The 22657-nt window shown below is 33.0% G+C and overlaps 1 protein-coding gene across 4 annotated transcripts; it reads right to left on the bottom strand.

Moving 5' to 3' along the window:
* Nucleotides 1-2201: 2201 nt before the first annotated feature.
* LOC106113664 (uncharacterized) lies at nt 2202-21087 on the bottom strand. 4 transcript variants are annotated; one of them, XM_013306519.1, is made up of 6 exons: nt 21025-21087; nt 20738-20779; nt 6350-6431; nt 5959-5982; nt 4890-4985; nt 2202-4328 (listed from the first exon to the last, which is right to left on the bottom strand). In XM_013306519.1, the coding sequence occupies exons 3-6, from the start codon at nt 6429-6431 to the stop codon at nt 2563-2565; spliced, it is 1968 nt and encodes a 655-aa protein (XP_013161973.1). In that variant the 5' UTR covers nt 20738-20779; nt 21025-21087; the 3' UTR covers nt 2202-2562. The 4 variants fall into 4 exon arrangements, with proteins under 4 accessions (XP_013161973.1, XP_013161988.1, XP_013161980.1 ...); XM_013306534.1 differs by lacking the exon at nt 4890-4985; XM_013306526.1 differs by lacking the exon at nt 5959-5982.
* Nucleotides 21088-22657: the final 1570 nt, after the last annotated feature.

The raw sequence follows: 22657 nt of genomic DNA, 5'->3' as shown, positions 1-22657 counted from the left end.
GAACGATATAATTGCTTGAATAGAATAGACTCGTAAACTATGGAACCGTTTTGAAAAATTCTTTTATCGTTACGAAGCTGCACTATAGGCGAGTGTCGTGAAGTATATTTTATTTAATTCCTCGCGGATAAAGTCGCGGGCAATTGCTATTTTATAGTTACAGTATGTTTAATCTTAAAATTAAGATGTTCATTTTAGAGAGAGTCAAATTTTAAAAATATATGTTATTGGACTTAACCTCAAAATGCTTTCATAAAATCATGTCAACAAACTTACAATACAGATGAAACTTTAAACATTAAATGCCGTGTATTTTGCTAAGTTTGTTTTAAGTGTATATTTAGAAGATATATTTATTTTAGGCGTCTTATAGTACACATACTTTACAAATGTAGACGTCACAAGAAATTATTATTAACAATAAATCTTTACAAACAGTAACCAAATGATAATAACAATTATAGCTCTTTACTGTCCCTCTGTACAGATAGCAACACAAAGTCTATTATATTTAAAATAAATTAATTAATTTTATGGCAAGTCACATCAGTTAAATAGGTATAACGTTCTTTCACCTTAAATAAAGCGATGAATTTTTTTTTAAATTATTTGGATGTTATGTTACTTTGGTTTATGACAGTAAAGTTTATATTTGATGCACTGGAAACGATTTTTAATCCTTTGACACTTGAATCTAATCGGTATGTTAAGTATCACATGGTTAAAGCTTTGATATGAAAGTTGGTATCAAGAGCTTACTATTTAAATCGCCTTTTGATAATGGCATTATATGTCTATTTGAATTGTTTATAGTTAAGTTGTTTCTACCTTCAGCTGGCATTAGAGGTTTAGTCTCAATATTTTGTTATTTACTTTTGGTTAAATCCTATACAAATCTAAACAGTAAAATACATTGCTAAATTGAGTCATATATGTTTTGTATTTCTTCACCAAATAAATGTATGGCTATTACTCAGTTTCTAAAATTAAAATCCCCGTTTTGAAACATATTTCTATATCTTTTCTTTAAGATAATGACAGGGTTGACGATATGTTTTATACAGATATTTTGGTCTCAGAAACCAACGGTTAATCCAGTACTATATGTTTGCATTTTTATTCAGGTGAGCGCAATAATATGTTCACATATATTGCATTATATTTATTTTAATTTTGACAAAATTAACAACGAAATTCTTTTTGACAATCTCTTTTTTATATTTTTTCTGTATATAATTTGTTATCGTTACTTTAGCATTGTGCCAACGTGGCAGCAAATTTACATAGAGATTCTTCTAAGTCTTCAAGTAGTTTAAAGATTATCGCGCCCAGATTGTTTTTTTTGCATGTATGTTTGTGATAAAAATATCGTCTACCGGGTAATTGACACATCTGCAAATTAATAAAACACGTTTATTGCTTATTTTTCTGTGTTTTTCTGTTTTTATAGATTTATCCATCTTCTACTATTCTTCTGTACTCTACTAAGAGTCTGTTCGTTTAAGTACATAGCTAAAACTGCTTCTATTTCATCATATTGCAAAAAACATCATAACTAGATACAACTTCAGTAAAATAGTTAATATATATATATATATATATATATATATATATATATATATCTCTAAGTTTAAATATATATAATCATCAGATCCAAATCGTAGAATTTTCTTTTACATATAAGACAAGTATTGTTTTGTGTTGAGTGCAGAATTAATGTTCTGCCAAAGAGTTGGCATACTGGTCAGAACATTTGCCTTTTAGTGATAAAATAAGATAGCTGCCAAAAAGGTAAAACAGAAGAGCATCGCGCGGGAAAAACGAGATGTCATGACAGGATCAAACCCTTTAGGAATTTATTAATTTGTATAATTTGTTTTATAACAACGAAATAAACGAATTTTAGCTGCGATTTAATTTATACAAAACAGCACTTGCCTAAGAACCCATTTAATGTTAAGTTGTGATGTGGGCCATAGATGTGTATACCTATTTACTATTCTCTTGCAAGGCCCACGCCTTACTTGGAGGTAAGTACGTGAGCTATTTCACCAAGAGCGCCATCTACTGGAACACTTTGGAACTTGTATCATCAGCATACTGAGATGGGTAACAACTGTCATAATTTTGCAATGACTACAATTAGACATAGGTGTAATAAGAAGCACAATAATTTCGTATATATTTATTGTTGTATCTTATCTAATATGTACAGTACATAATATAAATAAACATCATCATTCTTGATGTTGTACATAATGTTCTTGAATCTTAAGTTAGTTTAAGAATAAACTTTATCCTCATCGTAATCTTCTTGGCAGTGATAAATTAGTTAATGTTATTTGAATTAAATTTCCTCTTCTAAAGTACGAATTATCTTTTAGGACTGTTTCAGTTGCAGGTTTTCATTTACAACTGTATTATTCATAACTTTCAATATATTCTAATTATTTCTTATTTTCTATGTTTAATTTATAACATTATCGGTTTCATCGTCTCGTATTCTTTAACGTATTTGGAGTATTCAAGATAAAGGAAATACTGAAAAAACAAATATCAAATCTATGAAAATTTCATAGATCCGCGAGATCTTTGCCAACATAGTGTCACTGCTAAACTGCTCATTAACGAACCACCCAGCACGAGGAGACTGCCCCACATCGCCGCCGTAGGAGAAATGCAAAATCCAGGATTTTCTTGAGGTAAATCTTCAGCAAAAACTACTCTTAATCCTTTACCTATTGTAGTGACAGGTTCCACAGTTCTATTCCCAATATGAATCACGTCTCGTCGTCTTCTCTTTGGCTCTAAGCTGCCAGGATTGGGACAAGCTTCGCAATCTGTTTTACACAGTTCAACTTCGCATTGGATTATCAAGTCCATTTCGTCAGGGAATTTGAATGCATTAAAGTATGCGTATGCAATTATTGAAGCCCCAGTATTTCCCGTGTCTCTCGTCTTCTGGAAGGCCCCGAAGAGTTTAGGTTTGAGAACACAGCCATTACTGTCTGTCAGAGGTACGACATGACGGCTTCCAGAATCCCGGGCGATGCATTCTCGTACAAGAATATCGAAACCAGCATCTCCAGTTACAGAAACAACTAACGTCATTGTCTCTCCGATCTTAATTAGTCCATTTGCTTCTGGTGCGAACGGCCCTTTGCCTGTTTGAATATCTAACCGAGCCATAGCAGTATCGCCACTGAAGTTGCTTATAACTTGGTTTAACATTCCCACACTCAGAGATGATACCAACTGCTTCGTCAAATTACCTTGCCATAAACATCTGACTCTTCGAATTTGATCCCATACCTCTTGGATTCCTACTTCGTTTTGTAATACTAGTACATTTTCTAAGTAAGCTTGTCCCTCGTTTTCGAAATCGCTAAAGAATCTTGTTCCACATGTGTTCAAGCTGACTGTAAATGAATATTTAATTTGATTCGAATTCTCTTGTACATATACACATTCTGGGTCGTTGTAATGATCTTGGGAGTATATGATACCGTTGTACACTTTGTTGAATTCAATGTTGATGGTCATCATCTCTTTGCCGCAGTCTACGGTGATGGCGTGGATATGAGGCGGATGGCGGTCATCGTCGTCTGGCACAGAAGGCGCAGTTGTTTGCTCATTGTTGTCGATATCAGGTTTAGTTGAATCTGTTTGAGCTTCTTCTGGTTGCTGAGGAGTGTTGTATGGGGGCAAAGTAGTTTCTTCTGGGAAGGTCGGTTGACTAGGCTGATATGATGAAGAGGTGGGGAAACTAGGCTCAGATGGCTGATATGAAGGCTGCTGACTTGGTTGATAAGACGGTTGGCTCGGTTGGTATGTTGGTTGACTTGGTTGGTAAGTAGGCTGACTAGGTTGGAATGTAGGTTGGCCCGGTTGATAAGACGGCTGAGTTGGTTGATTTACTTGAAACGAAGGATCCGTCGATGGACTGCCTTGATATGGTGGTAAAGATGGTTGGTACGACGGTGAAAAGGGTTGACCGGCTTGGCTCGATGTAAAAGACGATTCCGAAGGCTGACTCGGTTGGTATGATGACTGAGTTGGCTGACTAGGTTGAAAACTCGGTTGGAAAGGTTTGCTTGGCAAGTAAGGAGCTTGACTGGGCTGATAAGGTGCTTGGTCTGATTGACTAGGTTGATAAGATGGCTGGCTGGGGGATGGGGAACTTGGTTGGTAGCCTGGGCTCGCAGAAGGACCCTCATCATAGGCGGGCGTTGGACGTGCGCCCGCTGGAGGGTACCCAGCCGGTGGTAGGTAGGAAGCTGGTTCGAATGGCCTCGGTCTTTCTGGTTTCCCTCCGAAGTATTGACGAGCTAGAAACAGTTGAAGAGATACATTGAATTTAATTAAATATAAACTACAACTCTGTGCTTAAGTTGTGCCATTTAAAACACGCGGTACGTGTTTCTGGTGTAGATAGGTGTAAGATGTGCTGTTTATGAATAATGATGTCTGCACGTGATAAGCGAGGCGTGATTGTGTGTAACATATTCCAGTGCAAATCGTAACTTATACACTACCGATGTGCTCGACGTAAACAATCAAATAAATAATTATTTATAGTTCTTCCCTTATCTGTGACGATACTGTTTTGTTTATACTTCAATAACTAGCTGTTACCCGCATCTTCGTCTGTATGATATTCAATACTTTCTCTACCATTCCAAACTGACTACGAATGTATTAAACGTAAATATGTTTAAAGTTTATTTGCGTAATAATTAGTATTATATCTTAATAACTCTTCATCTTTAGTTGTCATGAAAAATTGAAGAGATTAGAACCTTACTCGTCGAAAAAATGTAAAAAATTTAAAGTAAATGACTTCATCTTTCTATTATTTTATAACAGTATAGTTGTGAGTGATGTCGGACCTTTCCTATTCCTCTGCTGATAAAAGCCTTGTATCCATTGCAGCAGATTGTTGACCATGGCGTCTACCTCTGCCTGCTGGCCGGGCTGCAGCTCGGCTGCAAAGATCTCATGATCAGGAATGTCATCACTAAACGTAAAGAGATTCCTTCACCAACAGATCTAATCTTGACGAGATACCTCAGATTCCCGAATATAAGAAAATCTATTAAGATTCTAATCTACTAGATACTATGACAAAAGAAATGGTTAATTCACTACAAAAGATTGTTAAGCAAAAAAGTTTTTGCATTTTTTATCACTATACTATTTATGGTAAGTAGAGAAAAGGTCCGTTAAAATTTAAACAAAAATCATTGTCATGCAAAAGAGAGACGTTATTAGTAAAAACATTTCCATATTTTTAAGTTAACAAGATAAATGTAACAGAAAGACATATTAAATATTACATTTTCGTAATCTATTAAGAAAAGAAACATGCAAAGATTTTTTAATACTGGACTACAGAAGATTATTTTGTCACTCTTGATCAGCGACATCTAGTGACGAAAAAAATATTTACAAAACATCTAATTATTTACACATTCACAAAATTATAATGATACATTCTTTCTACAAAATAAAGTGTAAAAATTATTAAACATTCTAAATATAAATATATATTTTTTATATTTTGAGGCACAATTTATTTTGATAAAAAAATTATTATTAATTTTAAATTAGGAATAAAGTTACATTTTGATTGGTTTTCGGTGAGAATATTAAATTCGTTAGATAAAAATATTTTTAGTAAAAAACAAAAATAATAGTGTTATTAATTTTTTTAAATTAAGAACGAAATAATGTGTAATTTTTTTCTATGTAAATGAGCAAAAGCGTAGCATTAAAAGTGATTATTGGTGTTGATGATTTGTAAACAATTATAACATAAATTTATATTTTAATTGTTTAAAGATAAATAAAGAAACAAATAAATATATTTTCTATATAATAATACATTTTAAATACTGTATTACTTAATTATATTTATTCATTTCATTATTTTGCAGTTTTTATTGTCTGTGTACGTACCGTTCCTAGATCGTTTTTTTGGTTCTGTAAAATAATAACAATATAAATATCTAGATATAAAAATCTGTCATACAAATAACAAAGAAAATGTATTTACAATTTTAGTTACATGCAAAGCAATTTATATTTAACATTCCAAAATCTTATCTGTGCAGCAATAAACAAGACAAGAGATATTTATTCAAAGTATTTTTTAAGTGGCATAATTTGTTATTTGAGAGATTAACTCTCATAGTCTCCGTCTCAGTGTATAAAATCTAATAAGGGATTGCTTATGTATTATAATAATTATTCAACTCTTGAGTATAAAGGTATTCATCTTCTTTATACCTTTATGATGAATACTGATGTTGTTAATCTTTAGGTCTTTGTATATCAAGTATAAACTTACGGAATCGTGAGGCAGTGTCCGCGGCCCCGCTAGCCAGGGCAACCAGCGCGCACAGCGCCACCATACACCTCCAGCTCACCATCTGAAATTAACAGTAGACAGCACAATAAGTAGCTTGTTGTAGGTACTTCAACAGTAATAGATGCAAACAACATTTGTTACTGGAATGGGACTCGCGGTCCAATACCACGACCACATAAGACAGGCGTTAAGACTGAAGAGTGTGCGGTCCAGAAGCCTAATTTTGGTCTTTCTTACCTTCTCACCATTTTCATATAAGGAAAGGATATGAATTGGAAGTGGATTTGATGGAGGAGGGGACGCATTGAAAGGGGAAATGTTCTATTTCTGTGCGCGATAAGTAAGCAATTGCTATTACGGATGTCTATGGGTAGCGGTTCGCCATTTCGGCGAACTCAGGTGGTCGCTTACTCGTTTGTCACTGTATATAATAAAAATATAGGTTCAAAACAAACATCCAAACATTCACATATATAATAATAGTAAAGTCTAAACAATTCATTTATTCCGACGCAATATACGAGTAAATTGAGCTTCAAGAAATGTTGTGACGATAATATCAGTGTAACAGACAACAATATAACATATCAGATAAACTTAAAATAACAGTCAATAAGAATTAAAGCGACTATGTCAAGGTTGTCTGTTGCTCGCACGATCCCGTGATACATCAGCGGCTGGGAATCGAACCCGCGACACAATACACAATGCTCGCCGCGCCATCTTGCGTAATGTTACGTACATTATGATATTAATACAATTAACAAAAATAACGTGATCATTTTGAGCTTAGATTTTCGTGCAGGTCTAGCTTTGTAAAAGATTCTAAAGGGTTATCTATATATAATTTTTTTTTAAATAATTTATTACGTAATGGATTTTTTTCTCTTTTTTTCGTAATATATAAGTTTTTGTTTGAGAAATATTGGCGTTTCACGTTAATCTATTTTTAATTTTAAAACTAGAACAAGTCAAGCTTAAAGTCAAATGGCAAATTCGAATTTAGAACATACATTCACCACACCTTTGTAAATAGACTGGCTATAAGACATAGTGTTCTGTGCCTATTTGATTTACGCCATTTTGTCGCTGATTATAGCGTTTTGTAGAAGTGGTGTGAGTTCGAAGTAACAGACGCATTTCAATCAGAATGAAGCAATCGCCTGTCCATTTATAGAGATCAGTTACTCGAAACAAAACAGTACGTGTTGAAATGATTATGAAAATTCATGAAACAAAGTATTGAATAACGAGGAAGAAAATCAACGTATCTCCAATTGTTTGACAAACATTTCACTAGAGTTATGTATGACTTGTGACTTTACAATTTTAGTTGTAGTTGTTACGTACAACATAAACATTACGAAACTATTTGATTTCTAATTCAGCATGTTTCAACAAATTACAATATGAAGAGATTTTTTGTCAGTTTTCACACATTGTTGTACAAAAACAATGAAAACGATAGCAGTGGAAACTCACATAAATATTTTTAAATACAGTTAAACTTAAAACTTTTAATAATACGTCTAAGTAACTAACATCTGGCTTCTACTTTAAATAAGGTACTAGGGTACCAAAAAATATATCTCACAATGATCCCACGGGGACCTATACGCGACGAAATCTAGACTATAAATGAATAAGTTCAAAATAAATTACGATTTCGAATTAACACTTTAAATGCTACAACAATTTTTACGTAATAATTGATTCATTCGGTAAGTTGGTAGCAGTGAACGTGTTAAAATGCATTAAATGTTAAACTTATTATTTAGCAATTTTATTAATTCATACAAAGATCTTAACATGAAAGAAACCTAGCGCACGTTAAAGCACGTGTCTCCGGTAACTTACATAAGCGGATGTAAAAACTTAAAATGTTAGTGTGTTTTATGTAATGTAAGAGAGATGAGATAACGCACTTTGACTCAAGTCAATGCACCTCCCGCACCGTAACCTTTTCACTGATGACATTACGTCACACGTTTAGAAGAATACGCGACACAACTAATCATCCAACATCGAAACTTTAAAATTATAAATTATTAAACATCGCATATCCATTAATATTTTATTCGTAAAGTTATTTAGTTATTAGCTGTCGTCAGTCGGAATAAAAAAAAACTTAATTGGGATATGTGTATTTCCACATTATGTTCTTCATCTGTGCCAAATTTCAGTGAGATCCATGCTGCCGTTGTAGACATACCTTCAAACAAACATCCATTCATCCAAACATTTGCGTTTATAATATTAGTAAGATTCAACATCGCATGTTCCTAAAGATGTATTTAATTAAAGATAGATATATATTTTTATTTCTAGTATCTATTAAATTTGACTATTGATGTTTAAATAGATAAGGTATTTAAATAAGACCAATATTGAAAGCCAAAGTTATTTCCAATATTCTTGTATTTATTTCTAACATGTTCGTAACCTTGTTAACTAAAGTCGGAAAGCTTTCGAGGTAAAGCGATAACAGGAGCAAGTCGTGTCGGAAGCTTGCGGTATATCACCAAAGCTTTCTCTAAGTCACGAAGCTTTGTAAAATTGGAACACATTTCGTGACACATCATATTTTAAACTTATATAACACTAAGTTAACATTATTTACCGTCGGTTTCTGTGACCAAAATCTCTGTATAAACATATGGTCATCCTTGTCTTTCATATTTGACAAAACAGGGATTATTTGATGATGATCCTGAACCATTTATAATAACAAAGACTACATTTAGATATATTTCATGTTGTAATTCTCAGCTGACTTTTTTTGTTAGTCCCTTTCCTTTACACCTATTTCTTTTGTATAACATACGTAAACGGCTTTAAAGATTCACCTAATTATCTTATTAAGAAAATAAGAAGCAGGTAGAGTTAAGTCACGTGTTTTGACAAAATTGACAACATCTAGGGTCCTATCTGAACATTGTACAAATCAAAAAACTTCAGTTTCCTTCACCGTAAACACGTCGGGTAAATGTACATATATAAATCGAATACATTGGTACATGGTGGGATTCGAACCCAGGACCTGTAGATTTCAAGTCAAGTACTTAACCCCTGAGCCACTGACGCTTTAAAGCTTCGTATTAAGATTACATAATGCGCTGTTAACCACATCATTGGTACGTCTCGTCTACATAAGGAACATAACTATTGTATCAATTGACGACCGATTGTCCGCAGAGATGAATCGGATTGCGAAACGCGCCAGATTATTCTCTCCAGACTTCCACGCATTCGTTTAGGATGCTTTATATAACGGTTGACAAGTGAAAGAGAAATTTTGCTCCTTTTTAAGCAATTTCCGTAACAGCTTAACAAAGGACTAACTTAAAATGTATTTCGAAACAGCAAGATGAGCAACATTTTCATTCTTAACTTGCTATTTGTACTAAAAAGTACGTTACTCACGTGGTTTCTAGCATAAAATTTAATTGAATAAAGCTTCTTACCACGATTGGCCTTTTTGGCCCGCATCTTTCTAACGCCAAATAAATGTTTAATATTTCTAATTACATACCATTAAAACTGTAAAAAATTACTCAAATATGTGACCTTTGGTCATTTTTAACTTTAATAAATAGTCCTTTATAAGTCCTTTGAGTTAAGAAGAGTCGGTGGCTCAGGGGTCAAGCACTAGACTTGCAATCTGAAGGTCCTGGGTCCGAATACCGCCATGTACCTATGTGTTTTTCAATTTCCGATTTACATACGTACATTTATCCAATATTCTTACGGTGAAGGAAAACATCGTGATGCAACCTTCACATATCTGAGAAGAAATTCAAAGATATATGTGAAGTCAACCAACCCGCTGGCCAAGCGTGGTTGACTATGGCCTAATGACCCCTAACTTAGGGTAGGCTCTGAGTCCCTCGATGGGGACATATAGTGAGCTGTTGATGAAGTCCGTTGAGTAACAGAATTTGAATCTACATAATATTGGTATAGCTCTATATTTCATGACAATTGTACATTAAACAATTCATTCGATCGATTGCAAAATATTTGAAAAGATTTCAGTGCATCGCAAGCAGTACTGTAGGAGGTCTAGAGTTTAGATCTATCTATTGCCTAACACTACTTTTGTTTGAGGATCCTTGAGTGAGCTAACAGCTATGTGCAATTACTATGACTGAACTATTGAAATAACTGCGATTAGGATAAGATGCAAGAATTTCGTAAGGTTGGAGCAGCGGTTTACACATATACTAGCTGTCGCCCTCGATTCCTTCCGCACGGAATTGAACAATATAGTCTATGTGTTCTTCCAGACAACAATCTATATCTGTGCCAAATTTCATCAAGATCCGTTAAGACTTTACGACTCTACCATCCAACACCTATCCATCGATCTCATCTAAACTTTCGCATTTATAATGTTACTAGCTGTCGCCCGAGACTCTGTCCGTGAGGATTAAAAAAAAACTAATCAGTAGCATATGTGTTTTACATCCGTGTCAAATTACGGCGAGATCCTTACAGCCGTTCTAGAGATACCTTTAAATAAACATCACATCCATCAAAACATTCGCATTTATAATATTAGTAAGAAAAAAAAAATTAGCAAGATTAAGATATACTTTGACAAGGTTCCATCTCCTACTGTTTTACATGTATTATATCTCCTTGTGTATCTAACGAACTTGGTATGTGAGAATATGTATAAAGCTATGTACACAAATAACTACCAATACTTTGCGGCCCAAATATTTTACTCGCAAGCACTAACAATGCGCTATGTGATGTTATCACACGTAAGAACTGCACTCTCACGCTCCCAATCTACACAAATCATATTAATTATGAACTTTATACCCATTGCTTAAGATCGAAAATTTATTAGCAATTTTATAACCACGTGACGATATTGCAATTTAAAAATGCATACACCATAATAGGAATTTAACTCTTATTTCGATAGAATTAAAGTTTAAATTGGCATGTGTGTTATTATATTTAAAAGACTAGTATTTCAGGTAAAAATTTCCAAGCTCGACTACGCTATACTTTGTTCTACTTTCATTGTTTGAATCAAATGACGCGATCAATCATATTGCTCGAGGTAATAAAGTTTTTCGTCGAAAGATATCTCGATTTTATGTTATCCTGGTACTTGAATTCCGTTAGAATACGTTTTGCTGCACTCTGCGCACATTAAAAGAACCCTTAGTGTCGATTTAGTGTGTGACAATGTATAACTATGAGGCAGTTTAACTAACCATAATATAACTGTGAGTACGCTGTCACAAAATTAGTTTACCGTGGGTTTCTGAGACCAAAATCTCTGTATAAAACATATCGACATCTCTGTTTATCTTTGACAAAACAGAGATAACAATACATTTTAAGCGGGGATTCGATCTCAGAAACCCACGGTAAGTTGAATTTGTCACTAAAGTGTTCTCAGAGTTATATTATGGTATAGAGAAACTTACGCAAAGCTTTACTTTAAATGTCAAGGGTTATTATGGGTTTTGCGGTGTCATTAAATTTTCGTTAATTTTTCTAATTCCAAGTGGTTTAGTTAGAAACTTTAAACCAACTATAAACACGGTTATAAAAAATGTTAATTATATGAGAAAGGAAAAAGTTCGACAGCGCGTTGCAGCAAATTTCTCATGCGCACTTGTGCAAATGACGCAAATCTGTAATTAACAAACAACATGTTCCACAATTGTGTTTTGTTTGTTAAAATTGTATTTCATATATTTACTCATCCAAATAAATTATGAAGAGCTGTCGCCCGGGAGTCAGTGTGCGCGGAATTAAAAAAAAAATATTTAGTAGCCTTTGTGTTCTTCCAGGCTACGTTCTACATCTACGACTACGACGACGACCGTTCTGCAGATACCTTTTACCAAACATCCATGCATATATCCTAACATTAGTATTTATAATATTAGTAAGATAATAAAATAAATGACGATGTTTTTCTACAGGTATTCATGCAATGGAAACGCGGTTACGGTGTCATCAAACCACAAATTAGGTTTACGAAACATAAAATCCGTTCTAAGGTACTGTGTGAATGTTACGAAGCAATAACTATCAATCACACAAGTCAATTGCTGATTCGTGACCGCGTATTTATCTACAGATGTTCCATCTTTGGAAATATTAAACCAATTTACGATATTATGTTCCTCAGAATGCAACCTAGATGATTGCTAGTCATACAAAGATTATCAAATACTTATAAATCTTATCTCCTGTTAATTGAAATAGAAAATTCACCATAACTTTTACACAATACTTAATGTATAATAAATAAAATACTTGATGTTGATGATAAATTCTTAACAATAACAACTCCACTAACAATTTCTTTAACCGCTTTTATTTTAAAAATATGGCTGTTTTCGATCCGCTTCATCGCCATAAAATTCCATTCATTTGCAAATGTCAAAAATACAAACGCTCAAATGACAACAAAGTCCTTCGCTATTGGTTGAGAATTACCGTTACCATAGCAACCATACATCTCTGTTGCCATTGGCTTGTAATTTTGTCCCTTTCTCGCACAATTTTTTTTTCATTTTACTCTTTTCCTAAGTTTAATGGCTTGAAAATATATAGCCTAAAGCATGTGGTAAATATTAGGCTTTTTATTAGAAAAAGAATTATTCAGAAATATATCGTGATTGCTAAGATTCAAAGAACTATGTGTTTAGGCTTTATTATATAAGTATAGAAAAATTCTTCCAAATATTAATAAAAAAATATATTTCATGCTAAGTCTATGAAAATCAATAACAATTTCGCCACACTAATTGATATTTGCGATGCTCAATAATTTATCAGAGAAGTGAAACTCGGTGAGGTCATGGCTAGAAAGTACCTCAGGTACCCTAACTGGTCTTATAGGAAGGTCCTGGCCTTTAACACTAGATCCTACGCGATAACAGACTCACGATTGTCACGAAGATGCTTGCTTTTAATTTATGCTTTAGATCTCTTCACTTACCTACGTCACTAGATTTAACTGCAGTCTTATAGACGTTAATTGGTCATTAACGCACACCCTTAGTGTGGAGCTTGTAAAATAAATCTACACTGTTTATGTACACATTAATCAACGTAATGCGACAATAACTAATTTCAGAATTCAAGAAAAAAATTGAATAATCCTGCTATTTTCTTCCTATAATCTTACTAAAATTATAAATGCGAATGTTTAGATGAGTGGATGGATGGATGTTTGTTAGAAGGTACTATCTTCAGAATGGCTGCATGGTTCTTGCTGAAAGGTATAGACGTAGAACATAGTATGGAAGGACATATAAACTACTAATTAAGTTTTTTTTAACTCCACTAGGACCGAGTCTCGGGCAATAGCTGTGTAGTCTGAAACAAATGTTTGTCTTATTTTTTTAATCTATGTTACCTAGGTTATAAAAGTGAGGTTTTGTCATTCAATGAACGGTTAACACAGACGAAACTAAACCGTCAATCTGAGAAGATTTTAAGGTATAACTTTGTATGAATTAGACGTAACAAAATTTTCTGCATAATTTTTTTCATCGTTAAATCTTATGTAACAAAAATCATATAATTACAAGCAATTTACACTTTAATTGTATAAGGAAAGAAATTACAGTAATGTCTTTTATAGCAATTTGGAATACGTCATTATTCAAAGTGGATAATCATATTTCTATTATATAATCTACTAGAATATATTTTGAATATTATTTAGAAAGGAAACGCATTTACAAAGTTCTTTCTAACCCAGGTATTCCACTGCTGTTTACTTCACGTGTGATACTCCAATGTAAATCTACACTTAAATGTAATATTTTAGTTCATAATAAATAAAAAAAGACACGCAACGGACATTGATATTATCTAACAAACATAACATCCTGATATACTCTACCTTTCGTCCGGATAACATTAATGCAATTTTTAACTTTAACGGCTTACAAATAAAGGTCATATTAGCATTAAAATTATAAAGCAATGAGCGAGCAAATTATACAAGCAATCATAATAATGACACTAACGACGTCTGAATAATACCTGGTTTACACTATGCCAGTATAGTAGGACAGTAGCGCTGTTCTGTCATTAATTATATGGACTTTAGAGTAGCGCCAGTTAGTATTTACAATATGACAGTTGTATGCGGACGCTTGTTTTTAGCGCTGTCTTACTGTACTGGCATAATGTAAACGAGGCATAAAGGTGATACACATTGCCTTCGAAATTCATATTTAAAAAAAATTATGTTCTAATTTTGAAAATCGCTGTTCTAATTTTAAAATCGAATGTTTCGTATTCGTTTTTGTTTGTATTTGAATAAAATAAATAATGATTTAATAATTTAATTATTAATTTAATAATTGTTATTCATCTATTTTGGAATAAAGTTGTAGAGTAATAATAATTATTAATTTCATTTAATAATTATTATAATGGTTTGTTACGGTCCTAAATCACAATATTTTATTGAGAAAGGCATTTATAGAAATTGCGGCAAATTTGATTATGTATTTATAAATAAACACGATTTTGTTTTTTTTTATAACAGAAGGGAAAGTAAAAACTAGAAGTGAATTTAACGTCTTACACGGTAAGCTCAAAACATTTTTTTATATAATAAAGAAAGCACCATGGATAATTTTAACAAATAATATTAATTGTGAGTGATGAACGGCGAAAGTAATTAAAGAACTCGCGCAGGCAAAGCGTGAAATTTATAAACGCCTCGTTATTTAAATCAACTTTTTGTTTCTAACAAAGCGTTTAATTTTTCTATTTAGAAGCGCGTTTGTGTGTACGTAGTTTTAGAGTGTTTTGATTTAATTTGTAAAAATTTTACACTTGATTATTTCGATGTCTCATGCGATTATTGTTTTTTTTTTATAGATATTTCTTTCATAGTTCTATTGTTTATTTAAGGTAAATTAATTTTAATAAATTCCTTTCCAGTTTTGTTAAAGATTAGAGACTCGAAGATGTGGACCAACGTATGGAAATTAACCTTTTAATCTCTCTATTAGTTATGCGAAAGTGGAGAAACTTTTAATAACGTCTACATATAAGTTTGAAAAGGATATTCGTACAAAATAGAAACAAAGACGAGTCATTTTGTTTTGGGAAAATATTTCTTTCTCCATAGAAATCAAACCTGTATCATTGTGAAAATATCCAGAGATTTTATTCACTAAGCCATCATGAGATTTAGTATGAGAAATATATAATAAAATGTAATAAATTGGTGTTACATATAAAATTGCTTCACGCTTCATTCTTTAGAGTGTTAGCAGATTAATTAGATTATTTTTGAAACATTTCTAGAGAGTAAAATGTCAAGGCATCTTCAATTGTTTTATATTATTACGAAGTTCTATTGTTTTTTTTTTTTTTTTTTTTTTTTTTTTTTTTTTTTTTATTTATATAAACAAGGAATAAAATACAAATTTACAATAAAAGTGTCTATAAACCCATTGCGGGTTTGTCCAGACACTTTGGTACTACGCTATGAAATTAAACGGTAGGTAAGTTACATTTTTTTTTGTTTACAGCAAATTAGTGAGCTCGCTCATACCGTCATATACAGGATGCACAAACGCGTTATGAATTTATTAGACTTAGGATTTTAGATAATGATTTTTAAGTATATTTTTTATGTTTTTGTTGTTTATATTATTTTTTACATCAGTAGGTAAATTATTTATTAATGTTGGAATTATATATTCTGACGTACGCTTACCATAGACGTTGATATAATAGGGGGTCGACAATTTTTTATTTGTTACGCTCCTAGTTGTAAGTTTATGATTAATTGGAATCTGAATTTCAGTCCGAAAATATTGTTCTACTATTAAGTTATATTCTACTTTTTTATGTATTGGAATTACTTTACAATGTTTAAATAGTTTTAGAGGATCTTTGGAACAATTCTCTTTTATTTTAGCAGGTGTTATTAGTTTTAGAATTTTATATTGTATGTTATAAATTTGATTTAGGTATGTTTTATAAGTTCGTCCGTAGCTACTTAGTCCGTATGATATTATACTATCTACTAACGCCGTATACATAGTGATCAGAACATTGTAAGGAATTCTATCTTTAATTATATAAAATTTTGCCATAATTGCTCTTAGCTTATCACACGTCTTATTTATATGTTGCGACCAACTGAACCTATCGTCTATAACTAGACCAAGATATTTATGCTGACGGACCTGCTCAAGAGGCACACAGTTAGATGTGCACTTTCCAGTGTGGAGACACGTGTGACTGTGTGCTAGAATTTTGATAGTTTTATTTGGAGAGGATCGATTGTGACTCGAACGTACATGAATAAATTTAGTTTTGTCAGCGTTAAGTACTAAACCCGCATCATGAGACCATTTACAAAGAGCTTCAAAATCAGATTGTATTTGGCGTTCGGCCACCGCGATGTCTCTGTCAGCAGCCATCAGACAAGTATCATCCGCAAACTGATACACAATGCAATTTTTGATTACCATGGTGATGTCGTTGACATAGGTTAGATAATGAAGCGGACCAATCACAGAACCTTGGGCCGTTCCTAAAGTAACGGGTACACTATCACTGTACGACGTCCCAACTTTAACTTGGTAGCTTCGATCCTTAAGATAATTTTTACACCATTCTAGCAGTTTCCCCCTAATACCATTATAATCTAGCTTCTCAATTAACAAATTATGTTTAAGCATTTCGAAGGCTTTACTATAGTCAATAAATACTAAAATAACATGTTTTTTTGAATTAAGGCAAGCATTAACATCATCGGTGAATTTAGATAATAAGAGAGTAGTACTTTTTCCAGCTTGAAAGCCATATTGCTTCTCCGAGAGAACTTTGTGAGATCTGTAGAATTGTTGGATTATTCCGCTGATGTGTTTTTCAACAATTTTATCAACTACCGGTAATATGGTAATAGGACGATATTCGTTATAATGCAGAGTACTGCCTCCTTTGTGAATAGGTCGTACGATACCAGTTTTTAAATCTTTGGGATAAACGCTCGTACGGATACTGACGTTAATTAACCGCGTGATCACGCTTACAATTTTATCCGACAATTTCATAATATCCACTGCTCGAAGTCCATCAACACCTGGGGCTTTGTTAGGGTTAAGGTTTTTAATTATCTTTCTAATGTCTCCGCCTTTAGCTTTTTTAAAGAAAATTGATTTGTCAAGAGGCCTAAAATACTCGGAATTGTTTAAGATTTTAATGTTACATTTTGGAATTAACCTTTGTACATTATTTTTAAACTCGTGTGCGAATTTATCAGCAATATTTTTGTCCGTGCCGTCTCTTCTAAACGCTTTAGTTATTACATCGTCAACTGATTTTTTTATTTTGCCAGCCATACTGTTTATTATTTCCCACAATTTACGAGTATTAGTTTTACTACTGTTTATTTGATTTATATAATACGCATTTCTTGTTCTTTGTACTACTTTATTCGTTCTGTTTCTAATTTCTTTATATTTAACTCTAATTTCTTTATTTGTTGGGTCTTTAACGCACCGTGAGAAAATCTCGTCTCGCTTTCGACAAAGATTAACTACATTTTTATTTACCCAGCCATAGACATTTCGTTTAGACTTACCTAATTTTTGTTTGTATTCCGCTTTATTATAACAACTTGTAAAATTATCTTTCATATAATTATATATTTCATTAGGGCAATTCATAGTTTGTATAGGATTCCAGTCAACCTCATTAAGACATTTGTTAAATAATTTGTTATCAATTCGTTTAATGTAAACCGGAGCATCCTGTATATGGGTATTATTGCATAGTGAGACCGACGTTACTCTGTGGTCGGCCAACACTATGCCGAGCGCCGCGGCGTATGTATTTCCTAAGCGGGATCTCACGAATATGTGATCGATACAACTTTTTGTAATTTTAGTTTTATAGTTTTCTATCCTTGTGTAATCTGATATCCCGCATAGGAGACCGTGTCCGCTCATCACATCCATGTATGATTTTTTAACAGAATTTTGAATTGTTAAATCAATATTTATATCACCCAACAATACAAGATCTGTGTCATTATAATTTTCAAGTAACGTGTCTAATTCTGATACAAATTGATGTTTGTTTGTGTTAGGCGGTCTATACACTGCACACAGCGTAAGCGGCACAGATGAGATAACAACTTTACCGAGCAAACATTCAAAATGGCGAGTTATTATATTAATATGCGTAAACGTATAATTATTTTTTATATATAAAATAATTCCACCGCCTCTTTGTTTATTTCTTAATACCGTATACATTGTGTAACCATTTATGTTGTAAAGGCATTTTATGTTATCACTAATATTTGCTTCTGTAATTATAAGAATGTCGATATCCGTGCCGTTTTCGCTCATAATTTGTTCTACCCTCCAAAAATATTTTATCATTGATCGAATGTTTACATGTGTTATTGTTATTTTGTTCTTGCGAAATGGTATGCGTTTATTATACTCAGAGAAATTTACACAATCAAAAAGTTCTATAATATTATCCTCGTCAGAAAAACTATCCATAATATAAAAGAATAATACATTTTGATATGGGATGCCAAGGGCCAGCACGAAAAACATGTTAGGTGTTTTTAGACAGAAGGGGTTGTATATCTTTAACAGTTCTTAATCTATATATTTTTGAGTTTTCATTTTTTCGTGCTAGCACTTTGCCCTCCTTAAACCAGATATATTTGTAACTATCTTTAAGTTCTTGTTTAGCCTGCCATAAGAGATGCTTATAATACGGTGTTAGCGATTCACGTATAATTATTTTTTCGTGTGCCGACGGCCCCGTCAAACCTGGTACGATGTCCGCTGCGGTGATGATGGACTCGCGTGTTGCTGTGAGGAATCGTTGGCGAGTAACCTCTTCCCGCAGCCGTACGAAGACAGGTCTAGGTCCTGGCCTACGTGACGCTGGTCGTTTAATGGATATTATGTCGTGCTTAGGCGCCTTGGATCTGTCTGCAATGTTTTGAATGACTTCATTTAGTTTTAAGTCACTCAAGTCTGGGATTCCCACAATCTCAACTGAATCTCCAAGGTGGTATTGTTCAATTTCAGTAAATTTTTGTTCGAGGGCTTCAAATTTAGTTTCTAAGTAGGTATTTCTATTTTCTATATTTTTCTGTTTTCTCTCCACTTCTTTCATCTTGGTTGATATTGCATTGAGCGACTCGGTGAACTCATCGATTTTCTCACTGCAGTACTGTACCGCGCTGCTCAGCGACTGCAGCTCCCGTGAGATGGTGTTACAAACTTCCTTTTTAATGTCTTCCACTAATTTTTTAATATTTATTGAGGCTTCCGGTGTTCGAATGTGATCCTCTTCGTCTTCGTCCTCGTCTTGTAACATACCATAGGATTTTCTACGTGAACAATTTAGATTGCAGTCGGTACAAGCCCATTCTAGATTTTCTGCGGCTTTAAGAGCATTTAATTGTTTTGCACTTAGCCCCGTACATTGTGTTAAGGCGTGTACAACTTTTTGGCATCTACTACATTCTAGAATAGGACTCTTTTTGGTTAAAATTTTACTACAACCAGCACATTTAGCCATAATAATAAAATGAGGGTATTTGCGGGACACTCACTTAGCGCGGCGGGCTTATCTAATAACGATCGCGCGAGTACTGTTTACGATGTTAAAAACATTATGTAAGTTTACCCATGATTAAAATGATCTTAAGAAAGGTTGTAGGTTCGAATTTAAAGCATTAATCTTATTGATATTGCAAATGTTAAGATGGATGGATGGATGGACGTTTGTATGATGGTTTTTCCCAGAACGGGTGCATGGATCTCGCTGAAATTTGGCATATAAGTAGAATATAGCCTGGAAGAACATATACGCTATTGTTTTAGTTCTTTTTTGAAATCCGCGCGGACGGAGTCGCGTGCGACAACTAGTAAGTTAATAATAAAGTTAATAATATATAATAAAAAATATATTTCTTGAACTATTATGTATTATAACTTATTATAATATTATAAGATATCAAAATTCTATTAATATATAGATTCTATTAATCATAGTCACACTTTCGAAATATTTTTATTATTAATTTGAACCCGAGACTTGGTGTTACATCTTACGATGACACGACGAAAGCATTGTCTACTAAACTAAGTAATCACTTACTTAATAAATAATTAAAGTTATTTTCTTTATAATCAATTGAAGTTGTAAAAAAATTAAAATATTTTTTTGAAGTTATCACGTACCTCTTTGTTTAATTAAAAGAAAACATCGCAAACATGAACACTTTTGTAAATATATCAAAGAAAGTCCTAATATTGTTTACTTATGTACTTATTGTATAAGAAATTAATTAAAATATTAACTCACCTTTGTGCAAAAATATAAAATATCACGCGAGGAGGAACAGAACTATGAAAAAAATATATATTTTCTTGTAATCACAACACAATATACACTGATCTCAAATTAACCCAGTCCAGCGCTTCCTAAACTTCAAGACATTAAATTATAAAAAAAAACGCATTAATTATAAAATAACTTATAAAAAGCTCAATACAAGCTTTTAACAAGAAATGTCACTTTTTTGCAGTTAAATTCATAGGTCAAATATCCGTTAAAAGTTTGAGAAGCACTGTACAAGATTCCCGACTGACCCTTTTTGTAAAACGCAACGCGCTGTTTGATTCAAATATAGAAAGCGAATGTTCGCGGGCGCTGCAAACTACACGCTTTTAACCTCTTCTAAACCACCACCTCTGTTATATCGTGAACTCTTAACTCGATGACGCAACATGCTGGCCGAGGTCATCTTACAATGGACGATGTTTCGCACATTCCGGGGGCAAGACTGACATCAATTAATGAAGATTCGGTAATTACAACGGATAAAACATAGCTCTGCCTCCAGCTTTACTTGCACAACGTCCATTCAGCATTGTACAAACAGACAGAATTATTTATAACTAGCTAGGTAAGTTATGTTAAGTAACAAAAGACGAATTTGTTAACGCGTTATCACAATGTTTTATCTTTACTGCTTAATTGAAATTGTGGTTTCCTTCGAACATCGACAACAATATGAATTTCGCAGCGCGCGGATGTCATGAGAAAATGTCGAGAACAAAACTAAAACAATTCGAAAATGTTGATAAACGATTGTTTTAATTTGAATTTAGAATATGGTGTATGTTCTCTTACAAGAAGAAGTGCGCAAGATGTGGTGTTGTAGTATCAAAAAACAAGATAACATCTTGCATATTTATTCTATTTCACTTAACACATTGAATGCGGCATACTTCATCGTTACACACACAACAAATATATAGTTTTAAATCTTTTACACACAGACACATCAATAAGCTAGAATTCATCACAGAAATCATAGATCGTATTAGCTTTTAAACATTTTATTATTGCTTATTGTTCAATCGATTTTTGTTTCTTAAAGTAATATTGAGGTCCTTTCGTCATTCGACCAATAAATATCTCAACAGTAAATTTTATTCAGTGATCCTTGAATAATACGCTTACTACGTTACTGACGACTAAAACTACTTTATAATAATTAGTTTTTCATACATAAGTGTGCATTATAACTAATAGTATTGATATGGAAATTTTTTATTAACAAAATCATCTTGCATCATGAAACTCTAAGTGATTTGTGCTCAAACAAACTTACAAACGCTCATTATAATACGCAATATCTCATTACTTAGTGGATGCACTATCTTCCAAGGTTTTGATACAAAATTATGTCTATAGATATCGCTAGGTGAAAATATTATACAGCGTTGATGGCTCTGGGTCGAAGCACTTGACTTGTGCAGGTCCTGACTTCGAATCCCGCTGTGTAACACTGTGTTCTTCGATGTTTGATTTATATATGTTCATTTATTCGAAGTTCTTCCGGTAAAGAAAAACATCGTGATGCAATCTGCGCACATATTTGGGAAGAAATTCAAAGATATGTGTGAAGTCAACCCGCACTGAACCAGCGTGGTTGACTATTGACCAGGCCCCGAGCTCCTCAGTGGAGACGTATAGTGAGCTGATGAGTAGTTTTGTAATACAAAACTAACCGCTAGTCAATACATAATGTTACTGTTAAAATTTATGAACCGTTATCTTATGTAACTGTATTTTACAAGCAAAATGCTGACTTTTATGACTCCTGAAATAATGGGTATATACTTCCGGTGTTTTACAGAACTTACAAAATAAAAAAAAAAATAAAAAACTCTAGCATATTTCATGATATTAAAATAAAATATAAAATAAATGAAA

Source organism: Papilio xuthus, unplaced genomic scaffold (genome assembly GCF_000836235.2).
Source record: "Papilio xuthus unplaced genomic scaffold, Pxut_1.1 DF829758.1, whole genome shotgun sequence".
Taxonomy (NCBI): Eukaryota; Metazoa; Arthropoda; class Insecta; order Lepidoptera; family Papilionidae; genus Papilio; species Papilio xuthus.
Note: the sequence above shows the minus strand (reverse complement) of the source record. Positions and strands in the feature narration are given on the sequence as shown.